Source organism: Rosa rugosa, chromosome 6 (assembly GCF_958449725.1).
Source record: "Rosa rugosa chromosome 6, drRosRugo1.1, whole genome shotgun sequence".
Classification (NCBI taxonomy): domain Eukaryota; kingdom Viridiplantae; phylum Streptophyta; class Magnoliopsida; order Rosales; family Rosaceae; genus Rosa; species Rosa rugosa.
The window spans coordinates 15,704,576-15,725,518 of NC_084825.1; the positions used below are offsets into that span (position 1 = coordinate 15,704,576).

Genomic DNA, 20,943 nt, shown 5'->3' on the forward strand with positions numbered 1-20,943 from the left:
TTGAGGAGGCTATTTACGGCGCATGCGCATATTACCTAGTTGGCAGTCCCTTCTAGGCAATAATCTGGTTGGCAGTCCATTCCAGACTATATTTCGGTTGGCAGTCCCTTCCGATGCGTCATCTGGGTGGCAGTCCCTCCCAGATGGCATGAGATGGTTAGTTGGCAGTCCATTCTATCCACCGCCTCCTATTCCAGTTGGCAGTCCCTTCCGATGCGTCATCTGGGTGGCAGTCCCTTTCAGACGACATGAGGTAGTTAGTCGGCAGTCCCGTCTGCTACCTGTGGTTAGTTGGCAGTCCCTTCTACCACCGCCTCCTATTCCGGTTGGCAGTCCCTTCTGATGCGTCATCTGGGTGGCAGTCCCTCCCAGATGGCATGAGATGACTAGACAGCAGTCATTTCTAGTCATCAAGCAAGCCTCTTGAAAAAGATGTTTTTTTATTTATTTATAAGGATTGAGGATGAGATTTTAAGAGATTGCAAGATGTTCTATTTTTACGTGATTAAGATTGCAGTAAAGATGATGATTAAAAGTATTTTTCAAGATTGTTACTGCATGCGAGATTTTAGAGAATAACTTGGGAAAGCATTAAGTTTTACTTATTCATTCGAAATTACTTATTTTTCGTCCACTCACTCTAACGGTTTTTTTTAAATGTTTTCCCCTGGGCCCTTCGGTTTCAAATGCCCAGTTTGCAGGCCAGTTTAGCTTGAGGTCGAGCGTACATGGGGTTGAGGCATAGCTGTCATAGCTTCCGCATTATAAAAGTTTCGGTCTTTTATATTGTATTCTACCTTCTTGTACGCCTAAGAAATAGATTGCTCTGATAACTTTTGAGATTAATATTCTTAAGTTCAGAATTGTTTGTGAAATGGGAGGTGTTGTGATTTAGGGAGCATGATGGCTCCAGAAGATTAAGGGTGGATTATTTTAGAAGTGTAAATGTCTTTCTACATGTTTTTTTTTGGGTAGTCCACTTTTAGAGGGAGTTCCGCCAAATGTTTGGTAGAATTTCTTCTAAGGTGGGCCCCGCAGTGCCACTTTGGATTTCAAGGTGAAATCCGGGGCAGGAGCAAGAGGAGTTTAAAAAAAAAAAAAAAAAAGTCTCAATTAAGGTAAGTTGGGCTGACCCGATCCATTGACGTGCAGAGGTCGTTTGTTAACTACATGTCCAATGTGACCCACGCATGAAATGCATGAAGCATTATCCTTCTGTTAAATGGGATTAAGATGAAAGAACGGATTAGGGGTAAGTTATTAAAAAAGCAGTAAACAAAGCACGATGCAAAACTCAATTCAATGCGTCAATTTCAGACACCCTCACGCACATTTAAATTAACCACCTAAATAAATAACAATAATCAAAATTCAAAAGCAGCTCCGGAGCAGTCGTTCTAGAAGGTCTGAAACAAAGACCAACAACTATTTCTCCCTCTGGCTCAGTTGTCTTTGTTCTCTCCTTCTCTTTCCCCGGACTAGTTTTCCAATCAATTCATTTTGAATTTTATTAGTGTATTGGCTGTCGCCGACGCCACCCATTACGACCTTTTCCTCCTCCGCCTCTCCTATTTTCTTGCAATATTCGCCCACCATCCCAATCATGCCTCTGACCTTTTACATTTCTCTATCCTCCTCCTTCCTTCATCCTCCATAACACGCTTCTCCTCCTTCTTCTTCTTCAACCACCATTATTAAAGCCACCTCATCTCTCCACCTCTAACGTGTAACCTCAGTCGAACCTTCTTCTTTGACTCTTACTCTCTGTCTCTCTCAACTCATCTTGGTCTTGTACGTCTATCTATTTGTTAGTTAGCTGACTTCTTGGGTATCTTTTCCTGTACAAGTCTGTTTCTGGGTTCTGCTTCTTCTTTCACCTGTTGCGATTTTGTTGCCAAATATACAAACTTTGATCGGATTTATCATCTGGGTATTTATTTGTGTTGACTGAATGCTGTGTAAGAAAGCAGCAGCTGATCTGATCTTGTTCAGATCATGACCTCAAACCGGCCTCTTTTGATCCCGTCTCCAAGAACACCCAACACCCACGATCTCCCAACTCTACCTGTATTTCCCGATTCAGCAAAACCCAGTTCCGCCATGGATTCTGAAAACCCACAACCCACTTTGAATTCTTCTTCTTCGAGACGTAGCATTTCTTCCGTTCAATCCAAGCCGTCCATGCGGTATGGTTCCAGAGGAGCTGATTCCGAAGCCGCCTCGTCGCAGAAGGAAATGAACGATGAGGATGTCAGGATCATACACATCAATGATCTTGCCCACACCAATGAGAGGTTTGAGTTTTCTGGCAACTCTATAAGGACCACAAAGTACTCAGTTATCACTTTCTTGCCTAGGAATTTGTTTGAACAGTTTCATAGAGTAGCTTATATGTATTTTCTAGTGATTGCTGTGCTCAATCAGCTCCCCCAGCTGGCAGTTTTCGGCCGGGGAGTTTCCATTTTGCCATTAGCATTTGTGTTGTTAGTTACTGCTGTTAAGGATGCGTATGAGGACTTTAGGAGGCATCGATCCGACCGGATTGAGAACAATCGCCTTGCTTCGGTTTTTGTTAACAATCAGTTTCAGTTGAAGAAATGGAAGGATGTACAAGTTGGTGAAATCATCAAAATTCAAGCAAATGAGGGTATTCCTTGTGATATGGTTCTGCTCTCCACCAGTGACCCAACTGGTGTGGCTTATGTGCAGACTATCAATTTAGATGGGGAGTCAAATTTGAAGACCCGGTATGCGAAGCAAGAAACCCTCTCCAAGTTGCCTGAAAAGGACAGGATTACTGGGATGATCAAGTGTGAGAAACCCAACAGGAATATTTATGGATTTCAGGCATTCATGGAGGTTGATGGGAAAAGACTGTCATTAGGTCCCTCCAACATTGTGCTTCGAGGCTGTGAGCTCAAGAATACTCATTGGGCCCTCGGGGTGGCTGTATATACTGGTCGCGAGACCAAAGTTATGCTCAATAGCTCTGGAGCCCCATCCAAGAGGAGTCGTCTCGAGACCCGTATGAACCACGAGATCATCATGCTCTCACTGTTTCTGGTCGTCTTGTGTTCAGTTGTCTCTCTGTGTGCTGCTGTTTGGTTGAGGCGCGAAAGTGATAATTTGGACGACATACTTTTCTACAGGAAGAAGGACTACTCTGAAGATGAAGTCAAGGATTATAAGTATTATGGATGGGCATTAGAGATTGTTTTCACGTTCCTCATGTCTATCATCGTGTTCCAGATCATGATCCCCATCTCTTTGTACATTTCTATGGAGCTCGTCCGGGTGGGTCAGGCTTACTTCATGATACGAGATAGTCAAATGTATGATGAGGCTTCTAATGCAAGATTTCAGTGCAGAGCTTTGAATATAAATGAAGATTTAGGACAAATTAAGTATGTATTCTCCGACAAAACTGGTACACTTACGGAGAACAAAATGGAATTTCAATGTGCAAGCATTTGGGGAGTTGATTATAATGGTGGGAGAGGCAGTTTGGAAAAGGACCAATTGGTGCACAATGTTCAAAGTAAGAAATCTTTTCTTTTGATGGTTATGCTCTCTTGTGATTAATATGGTTTATTGTATCTTTTACTGTATTCCAATTTCTTGTTTGCTTTGTTTGGTATCAGTTGATGGAATTGTTTTGAGGCCAAAGATGAATGTAAAGGCTGACCCAGATCTTCTACGACTACTAAGAAGTGAAAAGGACACAAATGAAGGCAAACATGTGCACGAGTTCTTCCTCGCGTTGGCAGCTTGTAATACTATTGTGCCTCTTGTTACAGACTCGTCTGATCCAAATGTGAGATTGATTGATTACCAAGGGGAGTCTCCAGATGAACAGGCATTAGTTTATGCTGCTGCCGCCTATGGTTTTATGCTTATTGAAAGAACGTCTGGTCATATAACTATTGATATCCAAGGAGAAAGGCAAAGGTAATGTCTCAACTGTATAATTCTTCAAGACATCAATTTATAGCAGATATCTGTGACTTTGGATGAACATGCTTGTATAATGCTTCTATAGCAAAATAGTTGACACTTAAACTTCCTTTGGGAATAAAGACCTTTAATTTCTCAATCATAATTACCCACTCATGGCAGTGCAGGTTCAGTGTTCTGGGTTTGCATGAATTTGATAGTGACCGGAAGAGAATGTCGGTGATATTGGGGTGCCCTGATAAAACTGTGAAAGTGTTTGTAAAAGGTGCTGACACTACCATGTTCAGTGTAACAGACAGAAGATTGAACTTGAACATAATACGCGCAACAGAAGCCCATATTCATGCTTACTCCTCTCTGGGTTTGAGAACACTTGTTGTGGGGATGAGAGAACTCACTGCTTCAGAATTTGAGCAGTGGCACTCTTCTTTTGAGGCAGCAAGCACTGCTTTAATAGGCAGGGCTGCTCTGCTTCGCAAGGTTGCTGGCAACATAGAGAACAATCTCATAATTTTAGGTGCCTCTGGTATTGAAGACAAACTGCAACTGGGGGTGCCTGAGGCCATAGACTCTCTAAGAACTGCAGGGGTTCAGGTGTGGGTTTTGACGGGGGACAAGCAAGAAACTGCCATATCAATTGGCTACTCATCAAAGCTTCTTACAAGGAGGATGACTCAGATTTTAATTAACAACAGCTCTAAGGAGTCATGTAGACGGAATTTAGAAGATGCGATACTCATGTCTAAGAAGCTCACAACGGTGTCTGGCAATGAATACAGTACCCGAGGAAGTTCGGGAGATGGTATAACTTCATTAGCTTTAATTATCGATGGTACCAGCCTTGTTTATATTCTTGACAGTGAACTTGAGGAAAAGGTAGATGCCTCCCGACCTACGAGTTTAGTTTTCTAAATGTCTCTGTGATGTCTATATATTGAATTATTTTTTTTTGTATTGCAGCTATTTGAATTAGCAAATAGATGTTCTGTGGTGCTCTGTTGCCGAGTGGCTCCTCTGCAAAAAGCTGGAATTGTGGCCCTTGTAAAAAACAGAACTGCTGATATGACACTTGCCATTGGGGATGGTAATTATTATTCTGTCGATCAAATACCAAAATCATTATCTTATGCTTCCAACTTCCTATATCAATATCCTCTGCATTTCGTGTTGACGTTGGAAACTCTTTTTTGTAATATTATTAGGTGCTAATGATGTTTCGATGATCCAAATGGCTGATGTTGGAGTTGGAATCAGTGGCCAAGAGGGTCGACAAGCTGTCATGGCTTCAGATTTTGCAATGGGGCAGTTCAGATTCTTAGTTCCCCTCTTATTGGTACATGGGCATTGGAATTACCAGCGAATGGGCTACATGATACTTTACAACTTTTATAGGAATGCTGTGTTTGTTCTTATTTTGTTTTGGTGAGTAAATCTTTCTTGAATACAACTTTTCAGTTCATGCCTAGTGTGATTGGTTGAGATTTAAGACGGTAATTTTGCAGATTTCAATTCTTTCCTTGAGCCTGAACTTTGTCTTTAGCTATATTTTCTTTTTTAAAATAAGGATAAAATATTGAGTGAAGATTACTGAGTTGGCTTTAGAGAGCTCATAATCTGATGTGAGGATACAAATGTAATTGATGTGACACATTTGAATAGAAGCTAGTAGGTTGGAGATGGCCAGATTTGGATCCATTTTAGGTCAAACCTATTGCGTGTGGTATTGTTGATGTTTGACTTGCACCTGCCACTTATAATAGGAAGAGTGGAAAAAAAAAAAAATTCAGTATGATACCTCCTTTATTACTATTATTATTGATAGTATTACCATGTTTGACTTATATTTTCATGTGGGTGTGTGCAGGTATGTGCTCTTTACTTGTTTTACTCTGACAACTGCAATCACGGAATGGAGCAGCATGTTGTATTCTATAATCTACACTGCATTACCTACAATAGTTGTTGGGGTTCTTGACAAGGACCTAAGTAGAATGACCCTTCTATCATATCCTCAGCTATATGGAGCTGGTCACAGACAAGAGTGCTATAACACGAAATTATTTTGGGTAACAATGGTCGACACATTGTGGCAAAGTGTGGCTGTCTTCTTTATCCCCCTTTTTGCATATTGGGGTAGCACCATTGATACCTCAAGTATAGGAGATCTTTGGACTCTTTCGGTGGTTATATTGGTTAATATACACTTGGCTATGGATATTATTCGGTGGAGTTGGATTACACATGCAGCTATTTGGGGATCTATCATTGCAACTTGGATTTGTGTCATTGTAATTGATGCTATACCTTATCTGGTTGGCTACTGGTATGTCCCCTAATTTAGTAATATTATATATTTAGTATTTTACTTTTGCTCAGACAGACATGCATTTACACTACTGCCATACCCTATATAAGTTGCAGTGGCAAACATTCATAATGTATTTCAGTCAAAGGATGCATATGGCTAATACTAATATGCCCTCCCCAACTATTTTTAGCAAAGAAAATATATATAGAAGGTTAATAATCTCGCTAAGTCCATATTTAAAATTTTGCTAGTGAGGTAACTCTATCAAGTCACTGGCATTCATTATCTAGGCAGTCAGGAAGAAGAAAAGTCCATTCCTTGAAGAACTGCAGAATTGCCAGTAGTAATTCATCAGTACATTGTGATGCACATAGGGCAAAATTACTGGGGGTTGGTAAAAGTAGCACTTTTTGATTCAGAGACATGTTTAAACAGAATTTCTGCATCGTACTAGGTTATTTCTGCAGGGTAGATAAAATCTTGAGATTTCTATTATCTATTCATGCATGTGTTTGCGCCACTTGTATTTTACTAGGTTATTTATCTTATCTTTTCATGCATGTATTTTTAGCACTTGATCATCTTGTAGCATACTAGGTTTCTGCATCGTACTAAATTATTTCTGCAGCCTCGATAAAATCTTCAAATTTCTATCATCTTTTGCATGTATTTGTACCACTAGAACATCTTGTATTGGACAATACTGGAGCATTTTGCAAGTCTCTCCCACCGACGACTAGAGTGTCTCCCATAGAACATCCACTTACAGAAATGTAGTCGAAAAGAAAATGAAGATAGTATCAATTCAATTTCAGTCTTGCAACTGAGTTCGGAAACGCTCCGCATTTTACTGGGAAGGATCGAACCATGGGAACGAATCTACAGGGCTATCACCGTATTAGAACTATTGGATGGTGGATTCAAATTTTAATTACCTGCACTTACATTACAGTTTTGAACGCGTTGGAAATTCGATCATTTTCTTTCCTTTCTCCCAGAAATAGCAAACGAATCATGTGTACCAAAAGTTTCAATTATCTACAACTTTCATATCATGCATGTAATATATGCATCATATTGAACTGTTTCATCTAATATTATGTGCAGTACTTGACAACTTGGCATATGTATATACTAACCTGTGCAACTCCTGTGTTTTGGCAGGGCCATTTTTGATGTCATGAAGACAGGACCATTTTGGTTATGTTTGCTCGCGATCATCATAGCAGCACTGACTCCCCGTTTTTGTGTAAAGTTTCTGTGTCAGTACTATAGTCCTTGTGATGTTCAGATTGCAAGAGAGGCTGAGAAGTTTGGCAATTTAAGTCCTGTACAAATAGAAATGAATCCGATCATGGAACTCCCAAGGAGATGACAATTAAGGTGACATTATTCCTTTTTGCACCTCCTTTTTTCTTTTGTAATATATGTTATTCTTTAGGCTGCTTCAGAGTATGTCTCTTGGTTGCCTCATTTTCATTTGGTTGCTATCCGAAGGATAGAGGTAGAGTAGTGAGTTTATGTTCTCTGCCCCTGTTGTAATTTTTGTATCTCTCACAAGATTCATCGAGTGTAATTAGCTGGAAAATGATTAGACATACGTTACATGAAATTACGAAAAGAGTAACTTCTAACAAGAGTTTCTTCTGGCTGTCTTCCCTTGATGAGTTTATCTGATTCTGGTTTGGTGCGCGTCATTGTATGCGATGATTGCATGAATCTGGATACCCTTTTCTTTGTTTCCCGAATATTTAGTAATTAAATGGAAGTTGCTAGTGCTGGAATCTCATATTATTTGAGTGCTAAAAGTGGTTCTCCTGTCAGTAAAGTACACCGGTGGTTCCGGACCGCATCACTTGAAGCACGACATTCACGACATGACATGATTGATGATTCCACTATAGCTAAACAATGATAAATCAATGAATTTATCACGTGGTGGTCCAAGAAAATTAGCTCTCCCTAAACAATATTACACTTATCAACGAGTGTCTTTGCAGGAGGAAAAAACAAATAAGAAGTATGCAGTAGTTATTAGTAGTCTTCAATCAAACTCTGGTAACTCGAGAGAAAAATCCAAAAAAAAAGAACATCAATACAACTTGAATTTTTTTTTTCTTTAAAGAACAAGTAAACAAAGATGTCCTGACCCCAATGTTAATACAGACTTTTTTTTTTTCTCTTTCTTAAAAGAGGATCAAAGGATTTCACTCCTACTCCCATGGTGACTTGAACTCATGACCTCAATCTTAGATAATATTAATACAGACTCATTCTTTGGAGTCATACCCTATATTATATTACTCTAAGTTTACAAATTAAATTGAATCTACAACTCAATAAGTAAACAACTCACCACACTCACTTCACAGCGGAAGACTAATAAGTGTCTAAACCTATAACTGCAACAGCAAGATACCTCTCAGTTCCCATCACATTCACCCTAACCTGCAGGATAAACCCCTACATCATGGAATAGTGCATTGGGTAGAAACAACAAATCTGGTAAACTTTTGCAAGCTCGTGTGAGTAAACTCAAAACAATAAAACAGAAACACATGCCTAAACCATCTCATCCTAACACAATCGATATACAATTGTCATGACAGAGAAAATCAAGTTCACATCCTACAATATCATGCTCACGTAAGTTAACTCATATCTAAAATCCACATGCTCTGACTCTCGACTCATGCATCCAACTTCACAAAACTTCAACTAAATAATCAAACTTAAATGATGTTTTAAACATTTTAAAACACAACAATCTACAAAATCAACTTTCATTTGTCTTAACAAAAGTAGTTGTCACCTTAATGACGTTTCAAATCATTTTCAGTCTCAACGACAAAACCACGAAATCACACTTTCCTCTCCTGATAGGAGCATTTTAATGCGACGTTTTAATTGTTATTTCCTCATATTTACTTAGTTATTTCCTTAAATGAATCTTTCTTGTTTAGGAAAGTTACCATTTTTAGAAAGTTTCCATTTTTAGTAATAGTTTCAATTTTTAGGTCCTTGGAGCAAACAAGCTGAAATAAGCTCAAAAGGGAAAGAAAAGCTGGAGAACGTTGGAGGAAGAAACCTGAAGGCACTAGGAAACCACATGGCTTGAAGATGACGCTGGAGATATTATGGGAGATTAAATCAGATTTTTGCATGGGAAATGATGGAGATAATGTGGAAATCAAGGAGATTACATTGAGAATATCAAGGGAGAGTTTCAAGGGATTGTGCAACAAGAAAAGGCTCAAAACAAATCCAGATTCATCCCTCAATTCCCTCAAGATATGTTGGCTGAAATTAGAGAATAAAATCTGCAATTTTAATGTGAAAATCAAGAGAAAATCAAGGGGAGACGTTAAAGGTAGTCCATGGATAGATTTAAGGAAGAAAATGTTCAAAAACAAGTCCAGATTCGTTCCTACAATTCCTAAAGGAATGTTGGCCGAAAATATAGAAGAAAATTAGAATTAATTCATGGATATTCGGCAACAATATATTAGGGAATTATTTTGAAGAGTTTTGATTGGTTGGATGACACACCAGGGCTTACATGGCACTACGGGATTGGTCGAAGCTATGTGGAATTATTAAATAATTCCTTGGGAAAATAATAGAAGATTCATGAAGCTTGGAGGCCAAGTCCAACGTCCCCTATATATACTCCCCATATTTTGACATTTTTACACACCTTACAATTCAGAAAATTTCTCTTCATAAACGTCTAGTCTCGCTCTCCATTCTCTAGTTCATCTTTGGCGTTTCAAGCAAGGCAAGGAAGAAGGAAGAAGAAACCGTGAGCATCCCTCCATCATCCCCCTTGAAGCCGTGAGTTTTGAAGCTTGCTTTCAGGATTCAAGAGTTCACACGTTCAAGTTCTTCATCACCATCTCCATTCACGGTGTAATTCAACCTCTTTCTTTGTAATCACTTTTGATTTTCCTTGCTTGATTGATTTCGTTGGTTATGTTCTAGTTAACAATAACATTTGAAATAAGAGTTTAATTCCAAATTCTATGATTGAATAAATTTCAGATTCCTATAATTGTGATTCTTGGTTGCTTTTGTGAGATTGTTCAATTAAATTTGCTTGATTGATATCTTTTATGTGTTTATCTTATATGGTTCGAAACATATAGGGTTTATATATAATTGTTGCTAGATTTAAGAACATGATTCACCTAATAGTTTTGTGATCTTAGATTAAAAGTAGTAAAGGTTTTGAACAATAATCGAAATTTAATTGAAAAGGATTGCAATTAGATGAACTTTTTCATACTAAGTTGTACACTTAAGTTGATATCCTTTCTTGTGTTCTTCATGCGTTAAACACGTGTTAATGATCTAACTTTCTAGAATTTGATTGCATGTTTGATAGGATTAATCTTTGTGCTTTCACTTAGGTTAATTAGTGATGGAAAGTAAAAAATGGGAAATCGTTTGCTTTGAATGTTTCACATGATCAACTTCTTTCTCATGACTTAGATGAACAATTGTAGGAATTGAATCGAATTTGATTATGAAATTGGTTTTGATCTTTATTTCATATGTTTTATTCTTGTACTTGTGTTTATACATTTTCTTTGTTTTATTCCTTTTAATTTTCGAAAACCAAAATCTAAAAATCCCCCTTTATTTCGTAAATATGTATATACTTTATTTTATTTTTGTAAATAATATACTTTGTTTTATTTTAATTCTTTATTTGTTTGACAATGACAGGTGTACCCTCAATCCCCGGAATAGAACGATCCCTATTTACTATATACTAACGATGACATTTGTAGGGTTAAATTATGCGCTTGCTTCAAGCGTATCATCTCCACATAAAGCATTTGTAAAAAATTATGACCTCACAACTCATTTCACAACTCACTACAAATCTCAAACCACAACCGCACTCCCAATCGAATTAAGAAAAATCAATAATCCTTGCTGTTAATGTCTAAAAGTTCAACGGTAGCTAAACCTTTGATAACGCTGGTCCGATGGGCGGACCGATACTTGTGATATTCTCAAAGCTTCCGCTACTTGTCAAGTAAAATACAGAGGGCGTCAGAGGGAGACCGCGTTGGGCGGTCTTCTCTTCTCCGATGCCTAAGTTAGTCAATGCATTTATGTTGACAAAGTAACAGTAGGTAAGTATTGAATGCGTAATTAATGAGGAGAGAAGAGAGAACCTTTTATAGGTGAAGAAGGAACTGATCTTCTTCATGTTTTCGATGTGGGATTGACATGCTTCAGTCCCCAGCTTTTGGAGCTTTTGATGCTGTTTTGGCGCGGCGCGTGGCGGCGTGTCAGCGGTGATCGGGGGGTAAGTCGGGGCTCGGGCTGTAGCCTGCTTGGCTGTGTGCTCGTAGGTCACTCATTTGGCGGGAGTTGGTACCGTTGGCGGTAGCATGAGCGTGGCTCATTATAGCTAATTATGCTTGCAAATGCCTATGTAAGTACAAGTCCCCCAAGTCCCCAGTCAAGGAGGGCAATCTTGGTTGGGGAGTTGCCTAGCGGTTCGAAGCGTTGCTTCCGCCAGTCTTGCCAAAGTATAATTAGCGTCAGTGCGTTGTCAACCATGGACTTACTGGACAAACGCTTTGTACCCTTTCGGGTGGGCCCCTGCTAGGCCCCCTAGGGAGTCCCCCACTCCCCGGCTAAGATAGGCCTCCGTTTGGCCGGTGTATTGTTTGTTGCGGGGAGCTGCGCTGAGCAGAGGGTGTTGGGTAGCGAACCCAATCTTTGATACCCAAGTGGCGGGGGTCAACATGCCTGATCAGGGCCGTCGAAGACTGTGTTGACGCGTCCCCCTACCTGTCCCGGAGGACCATGTTTTGACTGCAACACTGCGTTGCGGTCGTTGTCCAAGTGAGGCGTTGCCTCGGGAATCACAGTTGGCGGAGGTCCCTCCGCTGATGATAAGTGGTATGCAATGTTGCAAGGACCCGCCTGGCGGTAGCCTGGTGAATGGCGTTGTGGTCATCGGAGACGGTCTTACTAGCGGTGTTACGCTTAGCGGAGACCATCTTGCTTGCAAGATGGAAGGGGAGTAGTTTCACTAGCGGAGTTGCGCTTAGCGGAGACTATCTCGCTTGCAAGATGGAAATGGAGAAGTTCCGCTAGCGGAGTTGCGCTTAGCGGAGACTATCTCTCCTGCAAGATGGGAAGGGAGAAGTTTAGCTAGCGGAGTTGCGCTTAGCGGAGACTATCTGGCTTGCAAGATGGAAATGGAGAAGTTCCGCTAGCGAAGTTGCGCTTAGCGGAGACTATCTCGCTTGCAAGATGGAAAGGGAGAAGTTCCGCTAGCGGAATTGCGCTTAGCGGAGACTATCTCGCCGATTGGTAGTCTTCCTCTTGCATGGTTACTTCGGGTAGACGCTTCTTGTGACTGCCCGACAGGTGGCTGGCACCGATTGGGTTAGCGTGCGTGATAACGTCTCTTCAGCACGCCCGTCACCTCGCCATTAATGCGAGTAATTATTGATTTTGTAACCGAGGCGTCGCCTCGGTTAGTCCGGAGAGTAAGTGCGTTTGTGGGGCACGTGTACGGTTGTGGTGCGATGTCGTTTTTCAGCGGACGACCTAGATTAGTTTGATGTTGACATAAAAGAGAGGGAAACCTGGTGTTTTGGCACTTTGCTTTGAACTAGTGTCGTCGTCTTCAAGCTTCGGTTTTGTGTTCCGAGAAGAAGACTGCTACGATTCCGTGAAGTTGTCGATCTCTGAAGCACGAAGATCTTCTGCAGTGAAGATACGCGCCTTCGATCACTGAGGTTGGTATCTTTGAATCCGAATCCTGTTTTATTGGATTTCTGTGCTTGCTTTTTTTTTTGTTGTCAGTTTCTGGGTTTTTCATTTTGGGGTGTTCTGTTCTTCCCCGGTGTGCTCTGAGGGTGTAAAGCGAGTTTTGGGGATGGGTTTTGGTGTTTGACAGGGAGTTGGGGTCTAGGGATTTGCTAGATGGGGAATCTGGGTTGTGTATGGGTGCGTTTTGTTCTTGTTTTGGCGTTTTCTGGGCAACTGTTCTTGATGTTCTTGGATGCAACTGACATAGGGATAGTTTAGATCTTGTGTGAACTGATTGGTTTGGGTTTTAGGGTTTGGGATGGCTAGCGTCGTAGAGATCTCGAGCAGTGAGGATTCCGGGTCTGACGTGTTGCTCGACGTGGCGGATAGGGTGTTTATTGACTCGTTGCGTCCGTCTGCCCCTGCAGGAATCTCGCTGTCCGAACCGCTAGACATCGTGCCGCTACAGACTATACCTTGGGAAGTTGCCATGGGTCGTGCTGGTCGTCCTGAGAGTTCTAGGGCAAGAGAGGATGCCGCCACTCGCAAAAGGCGGGAGGAGAGGCTGGCAAGTAATAGCGCTGCTAGCGGCTCCGCTGATGGGGTGAGAGAGGCTAGCGGGGAAGAGGTTGAATCAGCCTGGGTTCTCGGCGATGGCACGGCGGTTGACGAGGTGGGAGGATCGATGACGGTGGCTGCCGTCAACCGTGTGAAGCGGGTGTTCCGCTTGCCAGGTGTAGTGAAGCTGCGACCGCCGCTGAAGGATGAGAGGGCGTCGTTCTTGCCAGCGGGACATGCCGCCGTGCACGAGGCGATCTTCCGCTAGGGAGTGACATTCCCGCTACTGCCAAACCTCCAGATTTTGGTTTGTGAGTTGGCCTCGCCTTTGGGAAAATTTGCCCTAACATGTGGCGGTTGCTGATGGTGCTCAACTCGCTATGGCGCCTGTCCGGTTGCGAGGGTCCGACCGTGGCGGAGGTTCTGTACTTCTACGAGTTGGTGTACGTGAAGCGCCAAGGATGCAGCGGGCAAGTGAATCTGACTCACTGCCAGGGGGCGCCCAAGCTAATCGAGAACTTGAAGGACTCCATGTCACCCTGGCGGGGGACCTTTTGTGTTGCTACCGCCGGCTGGGAGTACCAAGCGGGATCGAATGAGGGGGAGCCGACATTTAGGATTAAGTCGGAATTCCAACCTATCCGAGGTTGCCCGCTACTCATGGTTGGTTTTTATTGTATAATAATTCCTTCCGTTGTAATGATTGTGCTGTTTCTTTGTGTAGCGGGCCTGTGGTATAACCTGACGCGTGAAGAAGAGTGCCGCATGGCGGGAATTCGAGGCTGTTGGCAGAACCGCAACCTGCTAGACCTTCGCCTACTCACTGGGTGGGAGTTGTTGGTCGATCAACAATTAACACGAGCCCTTGGTAAGTATCTTTCGCTGATGTGTCCTTTAGTTCTGTTTTCGTCGGGCTAACTTTTTTTTTTTTTAGATTCTCCGCCGGGAAACAGAGCGAGCCGTGAGGCGTTTGAGAAAGCCATGGACCGCGCCAAGATCAACAACTTTCTGGAGAACATGTACGCCTCTGGGCTGGCGGCACAGAAGACCGTCGTTGATCCCGAGACACTGGTGCTGAGCCAGTCTGAGACGCCCGTGGTGCTACCGATGCCGCACCACTCTCACCTTGGTGCCGATGGTTCGCCCGTCGTTCAGGCGGGAACTGTCGTGGACCGTGGGGCTGCCGGTGGGAGCAAGGCCCCTGCTGCTACTGTGTAGTAAAGAGAGAGAATGCCCGCTAACCGGCGTGGGTCGCAGAAGGAGAAAATGGTGTCGCCGGCTGAAACAGTCACCGTTGCGGTGTCTGAGCCGCAGAGGGGATCGAGGCCTGCCACCGCTGGATCCACACGGGTGGTGCTTCAGAGGAAGCGTCGCCAAAATGACTCCGGTGGAGAGGAGGACGACGCGGAGACCATCGGGGCCCGCCAGCAGAAGAGGGTAAAACAGGCATCGCCCAAGGTGGCCGTAGTCACCGACGGGGAGGTGCAAGCGAGCGATCTGGACTCGTTTGTCGCGTATGCAGAGTTCCTGACCGATCAAGAGCGGGAATTTCTTTTCCACCTCTGCGAGCGGCTGGGGTTTGGCGGCCTAGAGGGGATTGTGCGCTCAACCGCCGTTGATCAATCGCCCTTCAGCTCGGCCTTTGGACATCTCTCGGTTGGGCTGCATGAGATGTTCCTGGCGACGTCTAAACAGCCCCGGGTTGAGCGGGAGCTAAGGGGGCAGATGACTGATCTTCAGAGGGAGCTGGGGGAGGCCCAGGACAAGCTGGCGGAGGTGCAACAGCGGTTGACCAAGGCCGAGTGTGACAAGGCGGATGCTCGCGGCCAGTTGAATGTCGCCATTGCTCGGGACATTGAGCGGAACAACCGTGTGGCTGAGCTGGATCAAAACATAGCTCTGTTGAAGGATCAGCTGGCGGCGAAGGTCAAGAAGATCGAGATCCTTCTGCGGGACTCTGCCTCCAAGTCAGCGGAGGTGAAGCGGCTGGCTGATGAGGTTGCCCAGCGGGAAACAAAGAGAAGCCAAGTGGAGGCCGCCGCCGTGAAGGCGTTTAAGCAGTCGGCGGAATACAAAAAGGCGATGACTGAAGCGGCGAAGGCCGGTGCCGTTGCCAACGTGGAACTGCTGAACCAGAAGGGCGCCATCGACTGGGTCAAGGCGTCCCAGCCCACTGGGCCGTCAGGTCAAAACTCACCGCCCGCGAAGGGTGTGGTTCCCGTTCAGGCCGAGGGTGCCAGCTCAGGTAGCGGAGAGAGCGGTGTGCGTCCGGTGGATGACTCTCAGCGGACCCCACCTCCTACTCAGTTCGAGGTCTCCCGTACTGGCTTTCTGGCCGCCCACACTCGAACAGATGGTACCATTATAACACCAAGTCCTACCGCTCGTGGGTCCGATCAGACGAGCCGTTTGGCTGAGCAACAGCCGCCACCAGAGGATGAGGAAGTCGCCGCCGCTCCCGAGAATCCTTGAAGATCCCCATAGTTATGTAGTGCCGCTGAGGCTCCTTTTTTTTTCTTTTTTTTTTGTTAGTGCCGCTAGGGCTTTTTGTACTGTGACGAACTTTGGGCGGGGAGTCCCGACCCCTAATATACAATTGGTATTTTGTTTCTGAAATTTTTCCAAGTGTGGATGCGTTTGCTGATTGCATTGTTTGAATATTTATGAACCGCTAGAGTTTTGACTGCTGTTTTGTGACTCAATGAAACATTAAAGGGATTAAAATTGTTCCAAGTGCACGATGTAGCGAACGTAGTCCGCCGAATATTGTTGGCGTTGCCAGTTGATTCTTGTGCTTGGACTTGGCGACAATGGTTTGAATAATTCCTCGTTTCATTGATAGTTGATATGTTAGCGTTTACAAAAGCGGGGTTGTACCCGTTGGGTAGCTTCCCTTAGCTAAATATTGAGTCAAAAATTTAGCTAAGCCAAGATGCTCTAGGGTAGCGGTATGACTATTTGTAGTAATACCGAAGGTGCTCGATATTCCAAGGGTGGGTCGTTGTGACGCCATCCTTGTCCATTAAGTAGAAGGTGCTGGGGCTAACGACTTCCACAATTTTGTAAGGACATTCCCAAGTTGGGCGGAGTGCCGTTGGCGGTGGAATGACCTCCTTCATTACCCAGTCCCCCAGTTGGAGGTTCCGGGCCTTGACCCTGGCGTTGTAGAAACGCGATATCCGCTGTTTGTTTTGCAAATTGTGCAGATGGGCCTTGTGTCATTTCTCCTCTAGGAGGTCCTTGTCGAGGTTGATGCCTTCGCCGTTGGTCTCAGGGCACGAGGTTGACGCCCTCGCCGTTGGTCTCGGAACAGTAGCCCTCGACCCTAGCGGTAGGTTGGGTTACTTCGATAGGTGGGACGACTTCAGTTCCGAACATCATACAGAATGGTGTTTCACCAGTGGCGGAAGTTGGGGTAGTCCTGATGGCCCACAGAACTTCCGGCAGCTTCTCCGCCCATAAACCCTTGGCGTCGTCGAGTTTCTTTTTTAGCAATTTCTTGATTATCTTGTTTGCTGCTTCGACTTGGCCGTTGGTTTGGGGGTGAGCGACAGATGCAAAACTCATCTTGGTGCCCAGGCTAGCGGTGAAAGATATGAGTTCCTTATTGTTGAACTGTGTGCCGTTGTCTGTGATGATTGTGTGGGGGACCCCATAGCGGCAGTAGATATTCTTCCAGAGGAAGTGAGTTACCTTGGCGGTAGTTATTGCTGTCAGTGGCTCCGCAGAGCTCCACTTGCTGTTGTAGTCGATGGCGACAATGATGTATTTGAACTAGCTTTTGGCGGTTTGGAACTTTCCCATTGTAAGATCCCGGAAATTCGTTATTAATTCCTAAATGTTTACTGGGATTAATAAAGTGTTCGTTTGTACGATTTCGTGGTTCGAGGGTGGAGTAGAATTATTTTCGGACGAGTAATTATTCGAAGTGCACGTTTTAGGGGGTTCACAAAGGTTGACTTTTTATACGTTGGGATTCTCGTATTATAGTATTCCCGCCTGTCACGAGGGTGACCCGGGTTCGTTCCCCGGGAACGGCGTCAAAAATGGGTACGCGCAAAAGCATCGCCAATTTAAACCCTGAAAATGTCGAGCGTTAGTATAAGATAAACAGGGATCGTTCTAAATCGGGGATTGAGGGTGCTAACATGTGAGAAACAAATTAAAAGAGAGAATATACAATTTACGAAATCAAAGAACAAACACATACAAATTTACGAAAATTAAGTTTAGAAGTACAAGCATGCATAAAATTAGAACAACAAAAGTTAGAGAGAGAGCACATACATTTAACATACGAAATTAGAAGACAATGAACAATAGAGAGCAACGAAAACATATATATATACACATACAATTCGAAACAAACAAAGAATTTAAGTTAGAAAAGGTTTTGGAAATCCCACTCCTATTTATACACAATTTACAAGTCATAATCACATAGGAAATCCATATACAACAAGGATTACTAGTTATACACTAATTAGAATTACTTAATCTACAAGAAAACAAAGTCAAAGCAAAGTCAAACTAGGACTCCTAAGTCAAAACTAACTCTAACTACTTTTCCTAAAAAACACCAAAGAATCCCTAAAATTTAGGAACTCCTAAAAAAACACAAAACAAAACCCTAAAAACCACCAAATTAATTCCTAGAAAACACCAACACATATTTACTATTCACGGACTCACTATTCACGAATTTTTAAAAACACTTTTTATTTTTTTATATATTTTTACATGAACATGCTACCTAAAATTCTAAGTTAATTTTAATTATTTACACAAACAAGAAAAAGTAAAGATAGGGGGGTTTTTGAAGATTGAAAACAGAAATTTTAGAAAACATATAAAAGATTAAAAACGTTTTATTTACATAGGTGGGAAAAGAAGAATTTTCGAAGAACAACTTATGAAGAACCATTCAAGAACAACATAAACATATTCATGCATCCCTTAATCTTTATTAGTTACCATGGAAAGCTATCAACCAAGACACAAAGATCAAAGCAACCATTGTCCATTTTTACTTTCTTTCTTAAGTTAAATCGAAATAGCAAAGCACCATATCAATTTTATTTTGAAAAGTTCGATATCACACACTCAAAGCAACTGTGTTGAAAAATCCCGTTTTCAAATCATTAAGTTCAAGAAAGAATCAATAGACATGCAAATCCAAGCACTCAAAGCAAGTCAACTTATCATCACATGCATAACCTGATTTCGACTCAAAGCAAGCCTTTACTACTTATTCGAATTAGGTTTCACAAAGCATCAAACCTAATTACTAGCAAATTACATGCAAGTCTTCCTATGTTTGCAACCACAAGAACGTTACATATAATGAAGCACAAAATCAGATTATCATTCCATATATTCGGCAACTAAGCAAGATCAAGAACACAAAAACACATCAATCATTGAATAGAACATCAAAATTATACTTGAAAATAGTTTACATGTTCATAAGTTTCGGTTTACACAAAGAAAATCAAAACAGAAATTCTAACAACAAGAACACTAAACCGTGAAGAAAACATATGGAAGATGGAATGAACAACCCTTAGACACGTCCCAAAAATCCAAAGCAGCTCCAAGGTGGTGGCACAAGGTGAAGATCACGGCAAAGATGGAGGATGGCACGGCTAGGAACTTGAAGTAGCGAAAACCTGAAACTCAAGAGCACCCAAGTGAGAAATCGAAATTGTGGAGAAAATTGTTAACCTTGAGACATCAAATACACTAGGTATATATAGGAGAATGTCTCAAAGCACTCCCAATTCGTTTCTACTTGACTTCTCCAAGTTCTTGTTGATCTAGAACTTGTTTGGCACAAAACAGATTTCCGGTAGACTTGACCTCAGTGCACTAAAACGACCATAACTTCTTCTAGAAAATAGATATCGCTGAGATATAAAACTTTATGGAAACTAGACATCTGTAGCTTTCCAATCATATAAAGATCATAATTTTCTGAGCTTTGAGCGATTTATGACACTCCGTTGAAGTTGACTGATCTGCACAGGCAGTAATCCGAATCTGTAATGGATTTGACTTTTAAAGCACAACTTAAATCCAACTCGGTTTTCCTTGCCATCACATGCCTCTCACATGTCTTCCACGCCTTATTGAAGAATGAAACGTCAAGAACTCCCTAGAACCTTCAAGAATCTCACGGCAATTCCAATCCATACTCAACTAGAAATCCAAACTCCACATTGCTTTGAAATCCAAATTCCTTGAGACTTTCTCCTCATGTGCACGGCATATGATCTTCTTGAGACTTCTAGATTCTTCATGAACGTTCCAAAGCTCTCCTAGTATGAGTAGAACTCCATATGCAAGTAGGTTTCCTAGTTGAATACTGCTTCCTTTTCCGAGATGCTTTTACACTCTTCCAGAACCTTCTTGAGTAATCCTTATCCAACAGGGACTCCTTTTCCTAGTCAAACTGGAAGAACTTCCATTTCTTCATTTCTTTCCATTTCTGCGCCACTTGTGCCTTCGTTAGCCATTTTTGGACTTTCAGACTCCATTTAATCTGTAAAACACTAACTAAGTTAAATTGATCAAGTTAAAAGAAATAACTTAGCAAAATATAGGGTTTCAACATTATTAACGTCGCATTTTATGCTCCTATCAATTCTCCGAAATCTTCCTTCACGAAAGTTGTAGAGCGCGTCGATACGAGTTCGTGGACATGCGGAACGAGGAAATCGGAGTTCGTATGAAGAAGTTATCGCATTCGGAAAAAGTTTCCATTTTGGTTAAATAGGAAAGAAAATCAGAAAAATCAGAAGTTTCCAAAATGGGAAACTTTTTCTCTCTCTTCGGTCCCGACCCCGGTTCTCCCCCTCACCTTCGCCGGCCGATTTCTTCCTCCTCCGGCCACCTTTTGCTTCGATTCCAAAGGGAATCCTGCTCTCCTCAGTCCCCTCTACACGTCTGTGGTGGTGATTCGTCGTGGGAAGCACCGTAGACGACGCTACAAGGCCGAGAAGTTGCACGGTGGAGCTGCAAATCGCCTCAAATCACCGGCCTTGGTTCTCCCAGCTCCGGCCACTATAGCTCGAGTTCTTTGAGGGCTTTTCTAGCCCAGAGGAAGTAGAAGCTACACCCAAGAAGGCTTGCAGCGATTTGATCTGTGGTGATCGAATTTTGGAGTTTTTGAAACTAGGGTTTTTCGAATCCTTCGGCTTGCGAGGTAAAATTCTACTTTTTGGCTGATAATCTGATTATGGTGTAGTTATGAAAGTTTCAATTGGAGTTGAGATGAAGAACTTTGGTGTTGGAAGTTTTGCCAAATTCCGACTTTGGGCCGGTGGCGGTGCCGCCACTGT

General features: G+C 42.7%; 2 protein-coding genes across 3 annotated transcripts; both read left to right on the top strand.

The window, feature by feature from the left end:
- Positions 1-1,380: 1,380 nt before the first annotated feature.
- LOC133713945 (phospholipid-transporting ATPase 1) lies at positions 1,381-7,920 on the top strand. Of its 2 annotated transcripts, none has more exons than XM_062139965.1 (7): positions 1,381-3,538; positions 3,642-3,948; positions 4,122-4,830; positions 4,915-5,038; positions 5,157-5,376; positions 5,819-6,277; positions 7,427-7,920. In XM_062139965.1, exons 1-7 carry the CDS (start codon positions 1,996-1,998, stop codon positions 7,635-7,637), a joined length of 3,573 nt encoding a protein of 1,190 aa, XP_061995949.1. In that variant the 5' UTR covers positions 1,381-1,995; the 3' UTR covers positions 7,638-7,920. The 2 variants fall into 2 exon arrangements, with proteins under 2 accessions (XP_061995949.1, XP_061995950.1); XM_062139966.1 differs by lacking the exon at positions 7,427-7,920 and adding an exon at positions 6,945-7,274.
- A 6,443-nt stretch (positions 7,921-14,363) lies between these two features.
- LOC133713701 (uncharacterized) lies at positions 14,364-16,101 on the top strand. The gene is made up of 2 exons (XM_062139734.1): positions 14,364-14,471; positions 14,538-16,101. The coding sequence occupies exon 2, from the start codon at positions 14,834-14,836 to the stop codon at positions 16,073-16,075; it is 1,242 nt and encodes a 413-aa protein (XP_061995718.1). The 5' UTR covers positions 14,364-14,471; positions 14,538-14,833; the 3' UTR covers positions 16,076-16,101.
- The last annotated feature ends 4,842 nt before the right edge of the window (positions 16,102-20,943 follow it).